The sequence below is a fragment of the Clinocottus analis genome, unplaced genomic scaffold (assembly GCF_023055335.1).
Source record: "Clinocottus analis isolate CAN_PGR_092001 unplaced genomic scaffold, fCliAna1.0.p SCAF_7, whole genome shotgun sequence".
In the NCBI taxonomy this organism is placed as follows: domain Eukaryota; kingdom Metazoa; phylum Chordata; class Actinopteri; order Perciformes; family Cottidae; genus Clinocottus; species Clinocottus analis.
Window position 1 is genome coordinate 1,995,001 of NW_027176229.1, and position 20,000 is coordinate 2,015,000.

The 20,000-nt window shown below is 45.8% G+C and overlaps 1 protein-coding gene across 1 annotated transcript in view; it reads right to left on the reverse strand.

Annotated features, from left to right (window-relative positions):
- The window catches only part of cds1 (CDP-diacylglycerol synthase (phosphatidate cytidylyltransferase) 1), a 42,438-nt gene that overhangs the window by 18,170 nt on the left and 4,268 nt on the right, over nt 1-20,000 (reverse strand). The window contains exons 2-5 of the mRNA XM_068604510.1: nt 5,359-5,516; nt 2,776-2,872; nt 2,573-2,670; nt 742-881 (exon numbers count right to left, since the gene is read on the reverse strand). Of these exons, the coding sequence (XP_068460611.1) occupies nt 742-881; nt 2,573-2,670; nt 2,776-2,872; nt 5,359-5,516 (493 nt within the window). The remainder of the gene's footprint in view (nt 1-741; nt 882-2,572; nt 2,671-2,775; nt 2,873-5,358; nt 5,517-20,000) is intronic.

Consider the following 20,000-nt stretch of genomic DNA (forward strand, 5'->3'; position numbering starts at 1 on the left):
TCACTGAACGACAACGTGTATCAAAACACCTCACACATTTGTTTGGCGTGTCGGTCCTGCAATTTATAGTTCCAACCCATATCCAACTGATACCAATAAATCTGTGAGCAATGAGCTAGAAATCCGTGGGCTCCGCTTTAAACTTGCACAAAATGTCTTTCTTTTTCTATGTATTTAGCACCCAGAGTGACAGCGCCTCAACGAAACAGGATCTAAAATCTCTACCATGAGATTCTCATTCTGTACTGACATGAATTGAAAACACCAATAAATCTATTCAGCAGCAGTGTAAAATATATGTTGTCTATAAAGACACTGGTATGATTCATTGCATTTTTAGAAGACACTTTCTTATTCATTTCCTCTTGTTTTGACACGCAGAGTGTGAATCGTTAGTCTACCGAGTCTCTTGTTAAAGGCGACATCTTTATGGTTTAATGGCACATCCGGCTGCAGGTCACCAGCACAATAAACGTCTATGAGGTTCGAAAAGAAAAGAGCAGATGAGCTCATGAGGTTGTTAATCAGTTCATAAGCTTCTGAGTTTATACTGAAAATCTCCCCGAGGTCTTTGTTTTTCTTTTTGTTCCATTTTCTCCTTAGTAATGAAATTTGTGTCTGGCGCAATTTATGAAGAAAATGTGAATAGAAGCAGAGGGGCCAGAGAGAGAGCGCGTGTGTGTGCGTGTGTGTGTCCACATACTGCGGTACTGTTTTTATGGCCATGAAGGCGAGACCCACCTGCGAGGTACAAGGCGAAGGAGATGAAGCGGTGGTAACGAGACAGGAACTGCAGAGGCTCCTCCCTCTGCACCAGAGCCCCAAAGTAATCCGCTACAGTTTCCCCATAGAAGAAGTAGTTGACGCAAATCAGGAAGTACCTGAGGGAATAAAAACAGAAGGCATTAGATTTTCTGATTCATTTTCTATCTCAGGAACAAAACGTGTCAACCTCTCAGAAATAAGAGTTCAGAAAGTTTTGTTATGCTTCTAAAGGGTTCGGGACAAACCACATGCTTTAGAGACAAACTCATTCGAGAACTTTACAAACCGGGATGCGACATGTAAACACTGTAATGCTAGTAGTATCTTGCGTCTGTCTGAGTTAAACTGTTGTGTCAGCGATAAACTACTACAAGATACTTTATCAAGTTTCCTTTGAGGTAAAATGCTCAAAGAGAATTTGAGAGTTAAGTAAACATTTATGCAGCGTTTCTGTCACGGACTTTTATTGTGAAAAGGTACAAATGGATCTTCACATTGAAAAGAGTTGCTTTTTGTCGCGTTCCGGGTGCAAACCTTTCTGAAAGCGTCTTTTAGGAAAAACAAAAAGGGGAAAAGCCGAAGAACCCTACGTGGTTTTAGTTTGCACCTTTGTTGTCTCTGAATGCGTCCCTGAATCCCCTCTGTGTGCAATTTGTGGACTTTGGACGGAATTCTGTGCGTGTGTTTGATGTGTGTTTCATGTTCGCTGTACATTGACTGTGTGTGTGTGTGTGTGTGTGTGTGTGTGTGTGTGTGTGTGTGTGTGTGTGTGTGTGTTATGGATAAAGGCCTAAGATAAAGTTTCAATAAGCCTTCATCTGCTTCCAACAAGACAGTGATCTTTGCTCCTGCTGCCGTCACATACTGTGTGTGTGCGTGTGTGTTTTCTTCTCATAGAAATTGGGGCAAACTCATAATCAGAACAAATACCTGCAGACGAACCTGGCCTGAGTCAGCCTTTTGCCAGAGGACCGGGAGAGTTAAATGGAGTGAGGCTGCCAGAAGAGATGACAAAGTGGCCCCTTTAAAAAGGAGAACTTTTGCCAGTCTCTGGCTTTTTAAATGGCTTTACATACCATTGCGCCATTAAAGATGACTCGGAATGAATATAGACCTAACCTTCAGGTGACCTGGGGTCCTTTAACAGTCCTGAGTGAGAAACACTGCTGCAAACGGGAGTATTCGGGGCCGTGTTTGTGCCCTATATTAATGGTTGTGAAAGTAGACGTGTGGAAGCTGTGCTGCATTTTTGGTTGTCCGTGTTGAAAGTGGTGCTACATGGAGACATAGGGGGAAAAATCTACAACAATCAGAATGTTGCTGGCAGAGCCATTTGATATGGGCGAACAATAAATGACTGGCACGGCAAAATGAGGGGACTCTTTTTATATATTTCTTCTTCTCTTTTCATTTATTTTCCTGTTCCCCTAGGTGGGTGTGCCAGCGGGTGGGGTGGGTGGGTTCAGTTTGTGGCTTCATTAAGTGAAGAAAAAGATGAAAAACTATGGTAGTTAATAAGAAGTAGGAGTAGTTAATAGTTAAAGTACATGTTTACTGTATTCTGTGCCTGTCGATTATTCCCCCTCCCCAATTATTATTATTTTTTTTATATAGTTGCTGACAAAATTGAAAAAAAATAAGAAATCTGGATGTTAATGTCTAATTTGAACAGCAGTTAAAACATTGTTCTTCTGCATAAAATACCGGCATTGTAATGATACAACAACTGGGTTAAAGGTTTCCTTTCCTTGAAAAAAGGTGTCCGTTCATTATCTATAATCTGCTGTGAAATCAATCTGCTGCTCACCAGCTCAGCGTCCTGAACCAGGGCAGCTCGTAGGAGTGGTACACTCTGTAGCCAATGGTGATGATTTCCTGGAAGCACTTGATTTGGACGGTCATGACCTACGTCAGGTGATGCGAGCGGAACAGAAATAGGACAAGAAAGGGAGTCAGAGCTTCAAAATGTTTGACCCGCGGCTGCTGCAGTAGCAAATCTTCGTCACTTACCACCAATATTAGAGTGACGGGTCCCATGTAGATGATGAGGAAGAAGCCGGAAATCATGGCTAAAGACAGAACCCCTCGAATCCAGTAGTTCTTCCATCTGCGGAATAACTCATCAACATTACATGCATATTTCATTACAGTCATTTATACTTCTTTTGAGTTCCCAATCGAAGGGAGATGGAGTGAAAAACACGATTCACTGTTTTTGAATTTGCAGGGCTGACGTGCATGTTTGTAATCAGCTGACTCGTGGAGTGAAAGGGGCGTTTGATGAGAGAGCAAGCATTAAGACTGCGGTTGAAGCGTTTCTCAACGGCAGTCAGGAGAGACGTCAGTATGGAGTCACCGCTTTCAGAACCAAGACGAGGGATATGTAGCCTTCAGACGTTGGCTACAATCATGAGTATGAATCAGGGCACTATTAAAGGGTCTAAACGAAGCACATGTTCTGAAGTAGCGGTTCCCAACCTGAGAAGCCGATCCCCTCAACAAAAAAATAAATACAAATCTATAAACAAAATGGTGAATTTTTTTTATTAAACTTTTTTTTCATGAACGTGACAACGTCTTTACTGATTTAACTTCAGTCAAAAAATACTTACACTATGCTCAAATACCAGTTTGAATGTGGACTTCTACTTTGAAATTGCTTCACATACAGACTTTTATACATAAATTATCCAGCAAGTGTGTTGTTATGATTTGTTACATATCAACCTCAGAGCAGACAAATCCGTTAAACGGACCTTCTGAAGCGGCCTTTGAGGAGGGCACGAAATCAGACTTCAGGAGAAGTTAATAGCGGGCGGTGTGGGCCGGGAGCCCACACCGCCAGCAGCACTGGACGGGACGGAGACTCCGGTGGGACAAGAGGAGGCGGATTCTGTTTACGATTCATGAAGCTCAAAACGCAGTCGAAGCTGATGGACAATGTTTTCCTGTTGTCATATTGTTGTTGTTGATGTCGGGCCGTATTATCTGCCCAGAGAATTGTTGCTGTTGTTTTGTTGCTGCGTTTAAGTTCCTCCAGATGCAAATAAAATAACATTATGTAAAAAAAATACCTGTTTGTCAGGTTTTTCTTGTGTCGTAAATGTGCTACAATTGTATGTTTTGTTGTGCATCCCCTTGTTGCACAAGGACAATGATCCGTGAATCTGAGCCATGAGGCTCACTTGTACTTAAACCTCTCACCCCAACGACAGAAAGTTCTACCAGTTCTACCTGTGACACTAGCAATATGTTGACTGAGGCCTTGTGTGCTGCCGCTGCTGCCGTTGAGAGCGAAACAAAAGAAGAGGAAACGGCTGCACTGAGCCAAACATGGCAGAGAGCCTGCTGCATGAATGGAGAAGAGAAACAGCAGCATCATGAAAAAAAAAACAAGGCTGCTGCTGCCGTTTCCTCTCCGCACGGTGGGCTCTCTGATCATCACACCATCACTCACTCTTCCTCCTCACCTTCACATCCATCTATTCATGCCGCTTTGCTGTGTCATGCTGCTGCTCACCTCTACTACCCCCCTCTCTGCAGTCTGTTCATCCCTGTGTATCTGCAGCACAGAGATGACACTCAGGATTAGTGCTTCCCTCCTTGTGAGCTTTTAAGCCCTGTGCCCTGGCTGCCACTTATTGGTCCCGCCCTCCACTCCTCGTTCACTTGCGTTTCATGTGCTGTCGAAAAGGAAAATTCCCCAACTGCCGGCAAGAAGCCGTTCCACGTATTAACAATGAATAGTACCACTGCAAGTTTTCTTAAATTAGGGCTACCACCAGTTGTCAAAGACATACCAATATAGGAAAAGATGTTGATTTGCATGCTGTTTTGTTAAGAACAACGCAGGACACCAAATCTTAGAAGAAAACCAACCACACTTGACAGAACAGGTTGCTAGCACACCTTTTTTCCAGAATTGAGTCACACTTTACTCAACTGGATTTTTCCAGGCTCACCAGCTGATTAGTCTTAAAACCTACAAGCGAGTTTGACCACAAACGACATATAACTATGTCATTGTTTATCTTTACACATGATCGTTGTGGGGTCGAACCTTCCCTGGCCTCACTTACTCTGCTGCTGTTAATCCCTGTGAATGAGTGTGAGACAAAACCCAACAGCAGTTACCGGTCAAGAGCTGAGAAATACCGGACAGAACGATGCATTAACGTCAACTTGTTTCCTGTGCCACACTGACGCATTGAGCGCATTCAGACATCTCTGCAGGGTCCACTTAACCCACACGCACAGGGGAGCGACGATTGCTCACTCTGTCGGGGTCATCCCACGAGAGGGGAACACATGCTTGCTACAGCAAGATGCTTATTTAGGTCAGGGTACATAGAAGTCAGAGTCATTATGACCTGCATGTTCTACATCCTGTAAAGCCAAGAACTGGAGCATTATAGCCTGCTTAAAGTGTGAGCTCAGAAATACAAATCACACTTTTACTCTTATTTGGGCTCCGTGTTTCATTTTTTGAACACAATGAGTTGAAGTGAAACGGAGTGGCCAAAGTTCATTTGTTTTTTCTGCCTTGCTTCTATCTTACTAAACTATGCACGGTGCTCTCATGAGCATCTGTACCTGGGCGGCAAGCCCTCCAGAGCCTTGTTCAGGTACTGTGGAGTGTTGTCTGTGTCTGCTGTGGAGAGGGGAACATCTGGAGTGTCTGCTTTGGAGTCACCGTCACCATCTCCCTCCACTTCGCCTTGCAGGCCCAGCCTGTCGTCACCATCGGCCTCCTGACACACACACACACACACACACACACACACACACACACACACACACACACACACACACACACACACACACACACACACACACACAAGATAGTGAGCATTCAAATGACACAGGTTAGAAAAGGATTGATGAAGACGGGGAGCGCTTCCGAGATGCAAATGATGAGTTCATGTCGAGGCAGTCAAAAAGACTGCAGTCTAAAGTGAGCACAGAAGTCTTCTGGCGTCCTCCCAGCCTGACTGGGATTCACGTGGATCTGCCAGCAAGTGTGGAGGAGCATGTTGGTCTTTTTTTGGGGTGGAATAAATTTCTTCTTTTTACACAACGAGGTGCGATGTAAACGGGTTGTCACAGTTTTCCAGCCATGACGGGCAAACAGGCGCCTTGTTTATTTATTACATTTCCAAACTTTTCATGCCATGAGTTTCGCACACCGGTTCAGACTCAAAACATTTGTACAAAAATCCTGCCCTAAAAAAAGTCTATCTTATTAAATGAATAAAAAATAAAATTCTATTAAGAATAAATATCTTCATGAATTGCTTTTTGTAGAGGAAAAACCAACATCTCCATCTTCAGTCAATTTAATGTCTGCTGGATGAAGACTGAAAGCGTCGTAGGATTTTGTCGTTTATAACAAAAAGGCGTAACATTCCACAATGAAGCCATGAAATTATAATAGCACAGCTTTTGCATTAAAGGGCTGACGTGACTCTGTATAATCAGCTGACTTGTGTAGTCACAGAGGAAGCACAGAGACTGTGGTTAAGGAAGGAAGAGGGTCATAACGACTCGTTTAGAACGATAGAAAATGACACATTTTAGCCTTTATATAATATGAGATTTATACACTGCTTAGCCAAAAAAAAAGTCGCCACCAAAAAAAAGTCACGCACTAGGATATTTGGTTGGACCTCCTTTAGCTTTGATTACGGCACGCATTCGCTGTGGCATTGTTTCGAGGAGCTTCTGCAATGTCACAAGATTTATTTCCATCAAGTGTTGCATTTTCTCACCAAGATCTTGCATTGATGATGGTGGAGTCTGACGCTGCACAAAGCTTATCCAGTACATCCCAAAGATTCTCAATGGGGTTATGGTCTGGACTCCATGAGTGAAAATGATGTCTCATGCTCCCTGAACCACTCTTTCACAATTTGAGCCGGATGAATCCTGGCATTGTCATCTTGAAATATGCCTGTGCCATCAGGGAATAAAAAAATCCATTGATGGAATAACCTGGTCATTCCTGAACCTTGTCGTTGCTAAACCTAGACCTGACCAACTGCAGCAACCCTGGATCATAGCAATGCCCTCACAGGCTTGTACAGTAGGCAGTAATAGTTAAATCCAGTTGGCGACTTTTTTTTCGGCCAGGCTTGTATGCCATGTTCTTTAAAAACTCAGGTATCCATTACTTTCACATCTGATCCAATTATTACAACATTTTACATAACATAAGAGACATTTTAAGAAAATAGACTGATTTTCTTTCATCGCCCTGTAGATCAACCTGTGTCCATAACTTAACATTACTAGCTCTTACTTTTCTAAAAATTAGGACCACAGCATTAAATATGACAAAAGGGCAGTTAATAGGTTTTTTTTCTCCCATTAAATTTAGCGGCATTTAGCTTCAACTGCATGAATTTCTCTTCTTTGCCGCCTGTACAATGTGTTTATAATGAAGAGACATATTCCCACAGCACGTACAGCTTAAAAGCATTCAATTGTTGATTCACATTCCTGGTCCTTTGAGTTAATACGTATTCTGTTGCCTTCATCAGTCTCATCTGTTCATCTAGTGACCTGCACTGAAATATACTTATCTGTATATTAAAACCAAACTAAATCCTGCAGCTGGAGGATTAGTGTGTGAGCGTGACTGAACTGAAAGGCTACACCTGTCGTCTGTAGGTGAGCAGTCTGCTGCCAGGAGGCTAACGTCTTATTGGGGTTAATGAATCTTTAATCTGGATTTAGACCCGACAGCAGACGCACGGATGCTGCTTCTGTTCTGTTGACCACGCAGTTCATCATCATTAGTGCAGAATTCACAATTATTTAGTCACATTCATTACAATAATAGTTTCACTTCGCACTTAAAGCACATTCATGACCTCAGGTAAAACAGAGGTTGCACCTCTTTGTTTTACCTGAAATAAAAACTTCCAGAAGCTGCAGTGTTTCACAGTTTACAGCAAAAAAGGGCCTCATAATTAGAAGTCAGCACATCAGGATCAGATTATTAAAAGAAAAAAATGGGATTGACCAGCGCAGATTTAAAAATACTTTTTTTCAAAATAGATTACTATGTAAAATGATCACGAGTTTAAAGGGCTGATTCAATACCATCATTTTAATCCTTTATAAAGGAATCATACTATTATAATATGCCACAATCATGTCGTCTAAATTGACAACAAGCACAGTGACTCAAATTCATCAGAACATCTAACTGTTTTGAGCTGAAGCGCTTTATTAACTGAGAAAATACTACATTTGTCAAGTATTTCATCCGCCAAAGAGCATACAAAACCACATGGTTATATCCTATTCTCGACTACTTATTTACTGGATTACTAGGAAACATGCTCCATCGCGAGAGATATGATATTAACTATGTCAGAATAGGTTTCTGGCCCAAAAGATGGAAAGAATGAGCACTACGTGTGAAATAAATAAAGTCTGTGAGTTAACACCCACGAGGATCTCTCGTGTAACAAAGCAGTGAGCGGAGGACACAATTTTCTTTTACTGCCCAAAAGAGGCCATTTGTTAAACTGAGCTCACACATCACATGTGGGAGATTAAGTTCCCCTTTTTGCACTTGAGAGGCTCGCTGATGCTCCTGGACAGTTTTTCTTCCCTTTCATGGATGCTTTCACTCGGACGTTGCTAAATACGGTCACTTGGAGCATCAGGGTTGAGGTCAGAGAGCTTCTCCTTTCAGAAAAAGAAACAAGGTCTCTGACTCTCGGACAGATGTCGTAATTAGCCGGTAGAAAAAAAGTGTGAGGTTGCGGACGAGGCGGGTCACCTGGGTTGGTATTGGAGCGCTGGACGAAAGAGCTGCAGTTAAATATTTTCTACTGTGGGTTTTAATGAGGAAACAGTGCAAAGCTAAAGTTAGACGGACCAGTGGTCTCCCAGCTTTCTTTTTTGAAATAGTCAAGTCACAAAATGAACTCTAGCCTTTGCATCGTCATGAAAAGAAAGAAAGATGGAACACAATCTGTCCCGATGTATACGAACAAATTAAACTGTGTTTGTGTAATTAGGTCGCGATGGAACCAGGCACTTTAGCTTTATAGTCATCTTTCTCTACTCATGCCCACGTGAAAGGGACTTTTAGAGCCCATTTGTCACATGTTGATTTGATGAATCACTTTGGTTGTTTTTGGTTTTGTAAAAATCACAAGGGTCTGGAGTGCTTTACCAACCAACCCGATGCAACAAACACCAGCATGCTTGGAGATGGCTGGACAGTGTTTGCATGTATAGAAGCACCTCCATAGTGTTTACCAGCAGCAGATATACTCTGATCACTATGAAGCCAGGACAGTCTCAATAATGGAAAATGCGCAGAGAAAGATTCACAAATGCGCACAGAACAATTCACAAATATATTTGATTTACAAATGCACACAGGATTCACAATACATTCCAATGATTTATACACATGTAGAATTAAATAAATCACAAATATAATTCTGCATTTGTATGTATTTATTTGTGAATCGCACTGCATTTGTGGCTCCCCATTCACAAGTTGCTTTTTTTGAAACTCCACTGCCATGGCTCGATTTGCGAATGTCTTTTTTCAAAATAAATCTACCTGCAGCCAATCAGATGTCGCCCTAATTTTCAACCAATCGCATGAGCTCCCTCTCCTCTCCCCACGTGGCTTCATTTGCTCCGGAAAGGGGGCGTGGCTTATCGTCAGCGGCTGTCATACAGATACTGTTGTGGGACTACTGATGTTATGAACCCAGACACCATGGAGTTTGATGTTCCAACGTTTGTGGGACTTCCACAACAAGTATGAAGCAGAACTAGTGCGCGACTGACCACACCAGACATCTGGGTTTTCAATACCCTGTCCGGCGTTAGGCGCAGCGTCAAGCCGCGCACGTATTTGTTCTCCTTTTTGGAGTTGCACTGGACCTTAAGAGCGTGTGTTCACACAGAACGCGGTGGCAATATCCGTGTCGCGTCTACAATGTCAGTTTACTCACTTGACAATAAAAGGGTGTTCACACTAGTGATGTGTCGTTCGTAAACGAGTCGTTCAAAATGAACAAATCCTTCCAGGGACTCAAGAGTAATGAGTCTTCTCAAAAAAAAGATTTGTTCATGTTCTCGTGGCTGCGCATCGGGACTAGGCTCAGGAAACACAAATGATTCGTTGAATGCAGGTCACTTGAAAAAGGATTCAAAGACTCATACAAAGACCGGGGCTGCATCTCAAGTCTCTAAATGGCATCCCCGTTTCCCTCACTTGCGTCCCTTCCTTGCGTCTTAGTTCCGCCCTCCAGGGATGCATGGAGAGACGCAAGGAAACCAAGCGAGGAGAGATGACGCGAGAAAACATGTTTGAACAGACATGACACGTCCTTTTCTCTGAAGCTTCACGTGAAGCGACGTCGGTTTCTGATGACTGCAGCCGACTGACAGCTGATCACAGCTGATCAGCTGTCAGTCGGCGGAGTTGAGGCAGAGTTGAGTCTTATTTATTCATTATTTATGTCGATATGTTTTGAAATTCTAATTTTGACATTATAAAATAACCATACATGTTTACTGGTGATGATACCAATGTGCTCAAGATTGTTAATTAAACTGTCAAGCACTGTTAATCTTTTCATAAAGTAAAGTATGTCAACAGCAGTGTAAATACCTCACAGACAAACACTCCTGCAAATGTATGCGATAACAATCCAAGTTGCGCTATGCAGTCAAACAAGTCAATACACATACACACACACACACACACACACACACACACACACACACACACACACACACACGACAAGGTAGTACAAAATGTACTTTGGCTTTTCATGTTGCTCTTGCCCTAAGATTTCTGAAAACAGATTTATAAAAATGTACCAAAACACGGTCAATGAAGAAGCTTTTGGCTCGATATTAAAGTGAATAAGTATGAAAACAGAAAATAAATCAGACTCACTAAACCAGAGAAGATAAATCCGGTTTGAATTGAAAGCAAACACTATTACAAAGCTTGTTCTCACAACGTTTAGTTAATGCTAAATGCTATAAACAACAATGTTTATGTTTTGATGGATAGGAAAAAACATGAAATATAAATGCCATCGACTTTTTTAGTAAATAAATAATTCATAAACAGTTATGGTGTTTTGGGTTACACTCAAAACTAATTTCTCCCAATTTCAAACCTCTGGCTTGATAGAAAACTAATTAAATCATACCACCAAAAAGATAAACGTAAACAAAACATTTAACATTATCTCTGCGTTTTTTGCTTCGCAGTGTATACACTGGTATCATCACCAGTAAACAAAAAGAATGATAAGGTTAAAATCAGGGCCCATGAGCACGACTGGCAGAAATGGATAGCATTCAATGGATTAAGTGATCAAAAAATAATGGACCGAAGTAGTGTAAAGAGCGATTGTTCACCCCCTATTGTTTTAATTTTCTTCATTTATTTAATTTTTGTTTTAATCTTCTTTTTGTCTTTTACAATGTTTTGTTGCATTCTTTGTTACCTAAAAAAAAAAAAATCTATTAATAAAAGTTTAAAAAAAACAATATAGAAAGACTGCTGACCTTTACTGTGCGTCCATGTTTTTCTATCGTCTGTTAGTACAACTTAGCTGAGCTCACCTCCACTGTCGTCTCCATTGTCATCCTCCTCTTCCCGGCAATTCATGCCTTCTCTGCAGAGTGGCAGTAGCAAGAAAGAGGAGGGGCATCAGACGAAGATAGGTACCGTGAGCAGAGACGAGCGGTTCGAGTCACGTCCACAAGGAGTCTGTGATCAACCAACTGGCAACAGTTCCATTTCATCCTTACTGACCGCCAGAGGCAGTGTTTCACACTGGATACGTTCCATCTTGTGCTTGCGCAGGTCGAGTATTTATAACTGAGTCACGTGTGACCTCGGATGACCCCAAGCCGGGTATAACTTCCGGTATCATCCTGAGATCAGTCCTTTTTCATCTTCTTGCTAACCAGTCCTTTTTCATCTATAGTTACTACGTTAAGCACTAGCTAAAGCTAAATTTGTGTGAAAGAGCTCGTCGCTGTAGCCTTGTGACCACCGGTCGGTGTCGCGGGTCTCTCGCCCTCCAAAGGCTGCGACAACCTGCCCCTCTTAGGAGGAAACGGCGCCCCAGCGTCCGGATCAAGCCGGACAGCGAACACATCATTGTCGCCTTAACAACACCAATGAAGCGTCGGGTGAGATCGACTAACATTGTTTGATTAGAGAAGCGGTTTGCACGATTGGCGGATCGCTCTGTGGAGCGCTCTGCTAATTAGGTGGAGTGCTAACGGGAGCATGCACCGCTAGCTGTGCGGCGAGGTCAGCCAGGCGACCGGTTTCCCCACTAGCTCAGTGCTCTCACTGTAGCTTACTGGTAGGAAACCAAGAGATGCAGCGACTGGACTAGTGAAGAGAGTGCTCTCGCTCCCCTCTTCTAGACAGACTGTGTCTGACCTGCTGCCACAGGACCGATCTCCCACTAGCTTGAGTGCTCTTGCTGAAGCTACTGGTGGAGCATCGGTTAGCGGTCATGTTCAACCTCGCTGGCTGTGGGACCGGTATGGCTCCCCTCCAGCTTGAAGACGGCCATGACCTCTGCCCCTCACGTCTTGGCCTAGGGCACCTGAGGGAGGGTCTTTCAGAGAACTTGTGCGTGAACTGCGGCATCATTCCGTACGCAGTAAGGGCCGCCAGATTCTAAGGTGGATCGGCTGGCGGCTGAGCTGGCTCAGGTGAAGTCTCTTCTCCTGACCCTTCATCCTGGCACAGGGGGCACTGAGGCAGCAGCTCCAGCACCGGCTGAGCCGGTCTCAGAGGAGGACATTGTCTCATTCGATGAGTCTGCCGATTTCTTCACCGAGTACAGTGGTGGGCGGCCTTCCCATTCTTCCAGGCCCGGTTCCCATTCCTCAGCCTAGACCCATTCGGAGGGGCCAGTTGACGACTCCATTTGGTCAGTCATGCGCATGGCGCTGGCACGCCTGCAGCTGGACATACAGCAGCTAGAACCAGCACCTACTAGTGCGTTCTTCAGGTGCTTTCCCGCCCCTGCCACCTTTTCCTCCCTCCGAGGAATATCTGAGGGAGCTACACACTTGTTGGAGGGACCCTACGGCACACTCCCGGCTTTCGCCAGAGGGCTCTTGAGGGAGAGGGCCGACTCTTGGCGTCCATGCAGGGGGTGGCATGGTGTGGCCTTGAGTGCATGCCCCCTGTTGAGCCCACTATTGCGTCCCTTATAGTCTCAATGGAGGAGACCCTGAGGCCAGACGCCAGGTGTCTTTGAGTCCAATGTCAGCTCACTGACGACCTGCTCTCTCAGGCTTACAACACAGGAGAACGCATGGGCCGTATTGGCAATTCCGTCACGCATCTTATGCTTGCCCTCTCAGTTTCTCTGCAGCAGACTACATCCGATGCTTCACTGCAAGCTTTTGCACTCATGTCGAGGGAACTCGGGCGCATGATGTCAACCCTGGTTCAGACCCACCGCCAGGTTTGGCTGGCGCAGTCAGCCCTGTAAGAGGCATGTAGGCGGACTCTCCGCGCCATCCCGGTCGAACCCGGAGAGCTCTTCGGCTCAGCCGCTCTGCAGGCACTGCAGCGAACTGTGCAGGCTATTCATACCAGGCAGCAGTTTTCTGGCCTTCGCAGGGACACGCCTGCACCCTGCATATCCTGGGGGCCCATGTCGGCGCCCCGGGGCGATCGGCAGCCCCCTGCTTACTCTAGCAGCCGCCAGCGGCCTCAGCGCCCCACTGGGAGACCGGTCCGCGTCCAACGCGACCCTACCAATGTGCCCCGCCAGCGAGCGCAGAATAGGGGAAATAACAGCCGCCGCCGCCCCCCCATAGCCTCCAGGGGCGGGGGGGCTAGGGACTGAGGTCCCCGGGTCGGCCGTCGGTTATTTCTCCCAGCAGCATGTCAGCTACTGGGCAGTTCACGCTCCAGACCCCTTGGTGGTTTCCACCCTAACCCAGGGGTACAAGCTTCAATTCCGACGTCGGCCCCCAACCTTCAGCTGGGTCAACGTGACCACCATCACCGACCCGGCAAAATCCATAGCCCTTAGCCAGGAGTTAGCCGTACTCCTTACCAAGGGAGCTATCGAGGTGGTAGACCTCCGGTCACAGCCCGGCGGGTTCTACTCAACCTACTTTCTTGTGAAGAAGAGGAACGGCGGACTGCGCCCAATCCTAGATCTGAGCAGCTTAAACAGGTTCCTGAAGGTCTTACCATTTCACATGCTGAGCACAGCAGACGTCCTTCGTGCCGTCTTTGCGGGAGCCTGGTTCACGTCTGTGGACTTAAAGGATGCCTATTTTCATGCCTTCCAAGGCCGTCATTTTCAGTTCACTCGGAGTCTCCCTATCCTCACGAGTGTTCACGAGGTGTGTCGCAACTGCCCTTCTCCCCCTGCAATCGCGGGGCATGAAAATACTGCCCTATCTGGACGATTGGCTGATTTGTGCGCCATCCCGGGGTCAGGCTGCACCGGACACAGCGCACCTTCTCTCTCATGTGGCCCTGTGGGTCTGGATGCGGCCACTATGAGAGCCTGTCCATCGCCCCAGCCCGTGGTCGACATCCTCCGCAGCCTTCCTCGCTTCTGAGGGGGCAGGCGGTTGCCCTACATCCTTTTTCTTCGCCTATTGGGAAAATTGACAGCAGCCTCAGCGGTCATTCCCTTGGGCCTGCTGTTGCTGCGCCCCTTGCAGAGGTGGCTGAACAGTTTCCACTTACACGCCAGGCGCCACAGAACCAGAACACTAGGGGTGTCACAGAAGTGTCTCCTTGCTCAATCCCCGTGGAGGGAGAGAGCATACCTGTCAGGGGGCGTCCCCATGGGCGTGATCCCTTCCCGGCGGGAGGTCGTCACGACGGACGCCTGCCTCTCAGGATGGGGTGCAGTGTGGCAGAACAGGACTGCTCAGGGGCAGTGGTCCGTTCAAGACCGCATGGAGCATATCAATATCCTGGAGCTACGGGCGGTGCACCTAGCGCTCAGACATTTCCTGCCACACCTGAGAAGAAGACATGTGCTTGTTCGGTCGGACAACACCTCGACTGTTTTCCACATAAACCATCAGGGGGGCACCACATGCCCTCCTGACTTGGGCAGCCCCTCGCCTGACCAGCGGGCAATGTATTTACCAGGAGAACGGATTCAGGTTGCAGATTTCCTCTCCCGGCACAAGCCCCCACCGGGGGAGTGGCGGCTTCATCCAGAGGTTGTGCACAGCATCTGGGGGCTCTTCGGCAGAGCAGAGATAGATATCTTTCCCTCAGAGATATCGACCCACTGCCCCCACTGGTTCTCCGTGATGGAGAAGACCAGTCCCCTAGGTCAGGATGCCCTGGCTTACACGTGGCCAGAGGGCCTCCTTTACGCTTTCCCCGCATTTTCCCTGATATGGCCAACGCTCCTCAGGGTTCTTCAGCGGGGCCACAAGCTGGTGCTGGTAGCTCCCTTTTGGCCCGGCAGGACTTAGTTTCCTCTGCTACACAGACTCTGGTGCGGGACGCCATGGTGCCTCCCCGACAGATGGGATCTCCTATCGCAGCTCGGGGTCGGATCTGGCATCCCAACCCCAGCCGCCTTCAACTATGGGCATGGCCATTGCAGGGCCCGTCCAGCTGCTGAGCGGCTGCACAGAACCAGTTATGAGGATGATCCTCAATGCCAGGGCGACATCTACTCGTCTACAATACGAGTGAAGATGGAGGCAGTTTTCCGACTGGTGTGGGGTTCACTACAAGGACCCAGTACAATGCCCCGTGTCTACCATACTGGAATTTCTGCAGTCCCTCCTCGAGAGGGGCCGGTCTCCCTCTACCCTGAGGGTCTATGTAGCTGCTCTTTCGTGGCAGCATGCAAAGGTCGACAAAGACAACATAAGGAGCCACAAGCTGATGTCTATCTTCTTGAAGGGGGCTCAGCACTGCGACCCCCGAACACCCCGAGGGCTCTCCCATGGGACTTGTCCTTGGTACTGGACACCCTATGCTCTCCTCCCTTTGAGCCCTTGACAGATGCAGAGCTGCGATGGCTGTCGGTAAAAACAGTCTATCTCCTTGCCATTACTTCGGCAAAGCGAGTAGGCGAGCTACACGCCCTGCCGGTGAGCGAATCCTGTCTGAGGTGGAACTCAGATGGCTCGAGTGTTACACTATGGCCTAATGCAGCGTTTCTTCCGAAGGTACTGACACGCTCGTACCTAAACCAGCCTATCCAGCTGGCACAGTTTGACCCCCCCCCCCCCCCAGTACCTGAGGAGAGGTCGAAACTACTGTGTCCGGTGCGGGCCCTCAGAGTCTATGTCAGGGCCACAGCAGGCATACAACTGCTGTGGTCGGAGCAGCTTTTTGTCTGCTATGGAGGACCTAGGAAAGGCTATGCCCTTTCCAAACAGCGCTTGTCCCACTGGATAGTGGAGGCCATCGCACAGGCTTACAGAGCAAACAGCCGTGTCTTGCCACCTGGAGTAAGGGCCCATTCCACCAGGAGTGTCTCCACGTCATGGGCAACCCTGAGGGGTGTACCCGTGGAGGATATATGTGCTGCAGCCTCATGGGCATCACCAAGCACATTCACCAGGTACTACAGGGTTAACATTGGCACCCCTCACCCTCTGGGTGTGGTCCTTTGGCAAGATCCCTCTGCCTGAGTCTGACAAGGTGGGTCCCTTGACTTTCCTCGTGACTTTGTTGATATGAGTCATCCAGTGTGAAACACTGCCTCTGGCGGTCAGTAAGGATGAAATAGAACAAAAGTTACGAAGGTAACTACGGTTCTATAAATCCTGGATGACCGCCAGAGTTCTTGGTCACTCGGAATCTCGTGGTTCGCGAGAAGATTCCGCAGGACTGATCTCAGGATGACACCGGAAGTTATACCCGGCTTGGGGTCATCTGAGGTCACACGTGACTCTGTTATAAATACTCAACCTGCGCGGTTCTATGAATCCAGGATTCATAGAACCGTAGTTACCTTGGTAACTTTTGTTGCGCCGCAGTCCTTCACATGGTCGTCTACGTCTCACAAATCACTAATAACATATTGTGTTTGTGTCAGGCAGCAATTTCCCGTTCTGCAGAGTGACTTTTTAAGTGTTTTAAAACTTGCATTCTCTCTACTGACCATCAGGGGCGACTACTCTGGTTGTATAGAAGTCTATGCTTCATGTGTTGATGCTGCATTCTCTCTCCTGACCATCAGGGGGGCGACTCCTCTGGTTGTATAAAAGTCTATATAAATGACTCTACTTCTCTTGATGTATTCCCTCAGTAAACATTGTAAATTTGAGGTTGTGTCTCAATCTCTAGTTTCAAGTCTTCAATACAGCATGATGTTCATTTAGTAAATTATGGTCATTTAGAGTCAAACAGACCATAAAGCAGGGGATGCTTTAGGGTGGGGCTACAAGGTGATTGACAGGTTTACCAGAGATGTATATGGCATCTCTACGTCCTTTACAATACAAATATCTGAAGTGTTCATTGATGACAGTCATAATCCAACATGGCGACCGGTGAAAAACGCTGACCTCGAGGCTTCAAACCGGCAGTCCACAAACGGAGCTCAAAATGTAGGAACAACTTCTGTAGAAATCTATTGCTCTCCTATATAATATGTGCAAATTATCAGCTTGGGTTTTGCTAAACAGTGATGGAATGCCTCAATATGTTTTTCATTCAACAAGTTAGGCAAGTTAAGACAATCGTCTGTGTTTTTAGATTCAGAAAAGTTCCCCCAGTCACTTAAAGCGGTGAGACAGTCAGACAGACAGACAAGCTGCTGCTCCACTAGCTTCATATTCTCTCAAAGAGGGTTTAATTTAAAGTTTCTACAAGGCGCCAACACAACGCTTGGTTTGTAATCCATACTCAAGGCTCATGCCAATAAAATCTGAGAGTTTCATTTCATTTAGATAAAACAATGACAACTTTGCGAGGTTATTACATTTCACGAGTATCATGTTTCCACATTTTTAAACACAGAAGATGCATTGAGAGATAGAGAGAGACAGAGGAAACTACAGGAACAGCAGCAATCTTTGTGCAAAATTCAAGAGTGGAGAAGAGTTACATTGGCTCACTACTGCAGCGCCAACGCTAAGGATTAGGATTTTTCTGTGAAAATTAAAAAAAATAAATAAAAGGCCTAGGTTCAACACTATTGTTTCTTTACTGGGCAAGTGGTTAGGAATTACAAATCTAATACAAACACAAATTGTTATGTTATCAAATAAGAGCAGCGACTAAGCACGATTGTCAAGTTTGATCTTTAACTAAGTGAATTTATCTTGCGCTCGCCCCACATCCTTTAACGGCAACCAACTAAACTCTGGTTCACCAGGATAATTAAAACGCTCACTTGCACTTCAGCTCATAAACTCAGTCTTATCTGCCACCATTTTTCTCGTGAGTGCCCGATCGGTACCATGCATGTGCAACTCTCAAAAGGTGACGAGAAGAGAGCGAGACGGCTCACTCTCTCAGCTACTTCGCTCATTTCATTTACAGTTTCAAATCAAATCCATCCAGTCATTGCCGCAGATTTTTAATATGACAACAGCCCATGTTGCCGCAGAATCAGAGGTCTTGAGTTAAAAAAAAACAACCACCAAATAAACGAATGCGGAGACCCAATGCAGAGCTGTCCAAAGACATTTCTAACGACGCAGAATGAAGCTGTGACCAGCAGAGCGTCAATGCTACCGCTAATGCTGCCGCCGCCGCTAATGCTGCTGGAGGCTTCGGGGTAGCCAACGGCCAGCCAACCAAGGTCAACTGTCATGTGAAGTCGTTAGCAAAGCGCTAACTGTCACGGCGACAGTGTGCACGACCACAATGAACGGAGAGCGGCAGGTCTAGATGGGAATCAAACACACTGCTGTGGATGGTGTACGTGTGGCTGACTAACGAAAGTAAATATTGGCGAGGGAGACATGGACGTGTGAAAATGATAGAGTTTTATATATATATATAATTTGTCAGTGTGTTTGTTGGATGCTCAAGCCAATAAAACACTCTTCTTTCTTCAGCGTTGAACCTCAATGAACCTCATGTGGACGTGATCTGCTCGGGTGTTGCTGCAGTGATACAACAAAGTGACCTTTTAACCTCCAGAACTAAAACACTCAAGAGTTGGCTCATTTGTGCTGAAACGCTGTTCGCTCTGCTTCTCAAACTACAACTCAAACTCAGTGACAAAGACGGCAGCAGGTCGTATCACTCTCTGACAGTCTTTTTCACGCTTTCGGGGGTAAAGATGCAGACCAGGACGGTCACGTAGACATTACTGCGGGGCTCGATAGCAGCACACACTGCACAACATTGTTTCCGTGGCTTCTTGGGGTAAATCACACTCACAGTTTGCTTTTTCCAGTCTGAACCATAAGAGAAGAATGCATTCATTGGGTTGAAAACAAAAAACAGAAAAAAGGAGGCGCTCAACAGCGAATAAAAAGCAACACAGGCTTCTGAATAGAAGTCAAAAGTACTCACAAGTAGTTCATTAACTTGGCGAAGGTTTGGCTACATCATGCCAGGTTAGGGTTGCAAAATTCCGGGAATATTCAAAGTTGGAAACTTTCCATGGGAATTACCGGAAATATACAGGAATTATTGGGAACAAAAAATTAACAGGAATTAACTGAAAATTTTGGGGTAATTTAACTGCATCTACCCTGTGATAAGCACGCATGTATGCAAACATTTATAATACAACTTTTAAAAATTACTTTGACATTCCGAAAGCCGCGAATAATGGATGTGCTGGTGTACTTTTGTGTGGACATACATACGTTCTACTCTCACTGCTGTAAAAAAGTCTACTGTATACAAATAAACTTGGTATTAAACTAAACATGGCTTCAGTTTACCAAGTTATCAATATGCTAATGACAAGTTCTAAGTTCACTTTCTACATGAACAAGTTCAGTTCATAGTCCATAATTCTAAATTTTGAACTAAGTTCACAGCTTCAAAAAATGAACTAATTCAGTTATTTTTTTTCAATACGTTGCGAGCTGTAATTGAAATCTCTGTCTGTCTGCAATACCGCTCTTGGCATCTACGCAACTCGGCACTCTCTCACTTGCCAGGCATCAGGCTGCAACGTTCAGACGCAACACTGATGACAAAAACGTCAAAAGGGTCCAGCTGAGCGAGGCGTGCATAGTCTTGTTCTCAACTAAATTTAAGTTCCCTGTTATATGCATTTGCA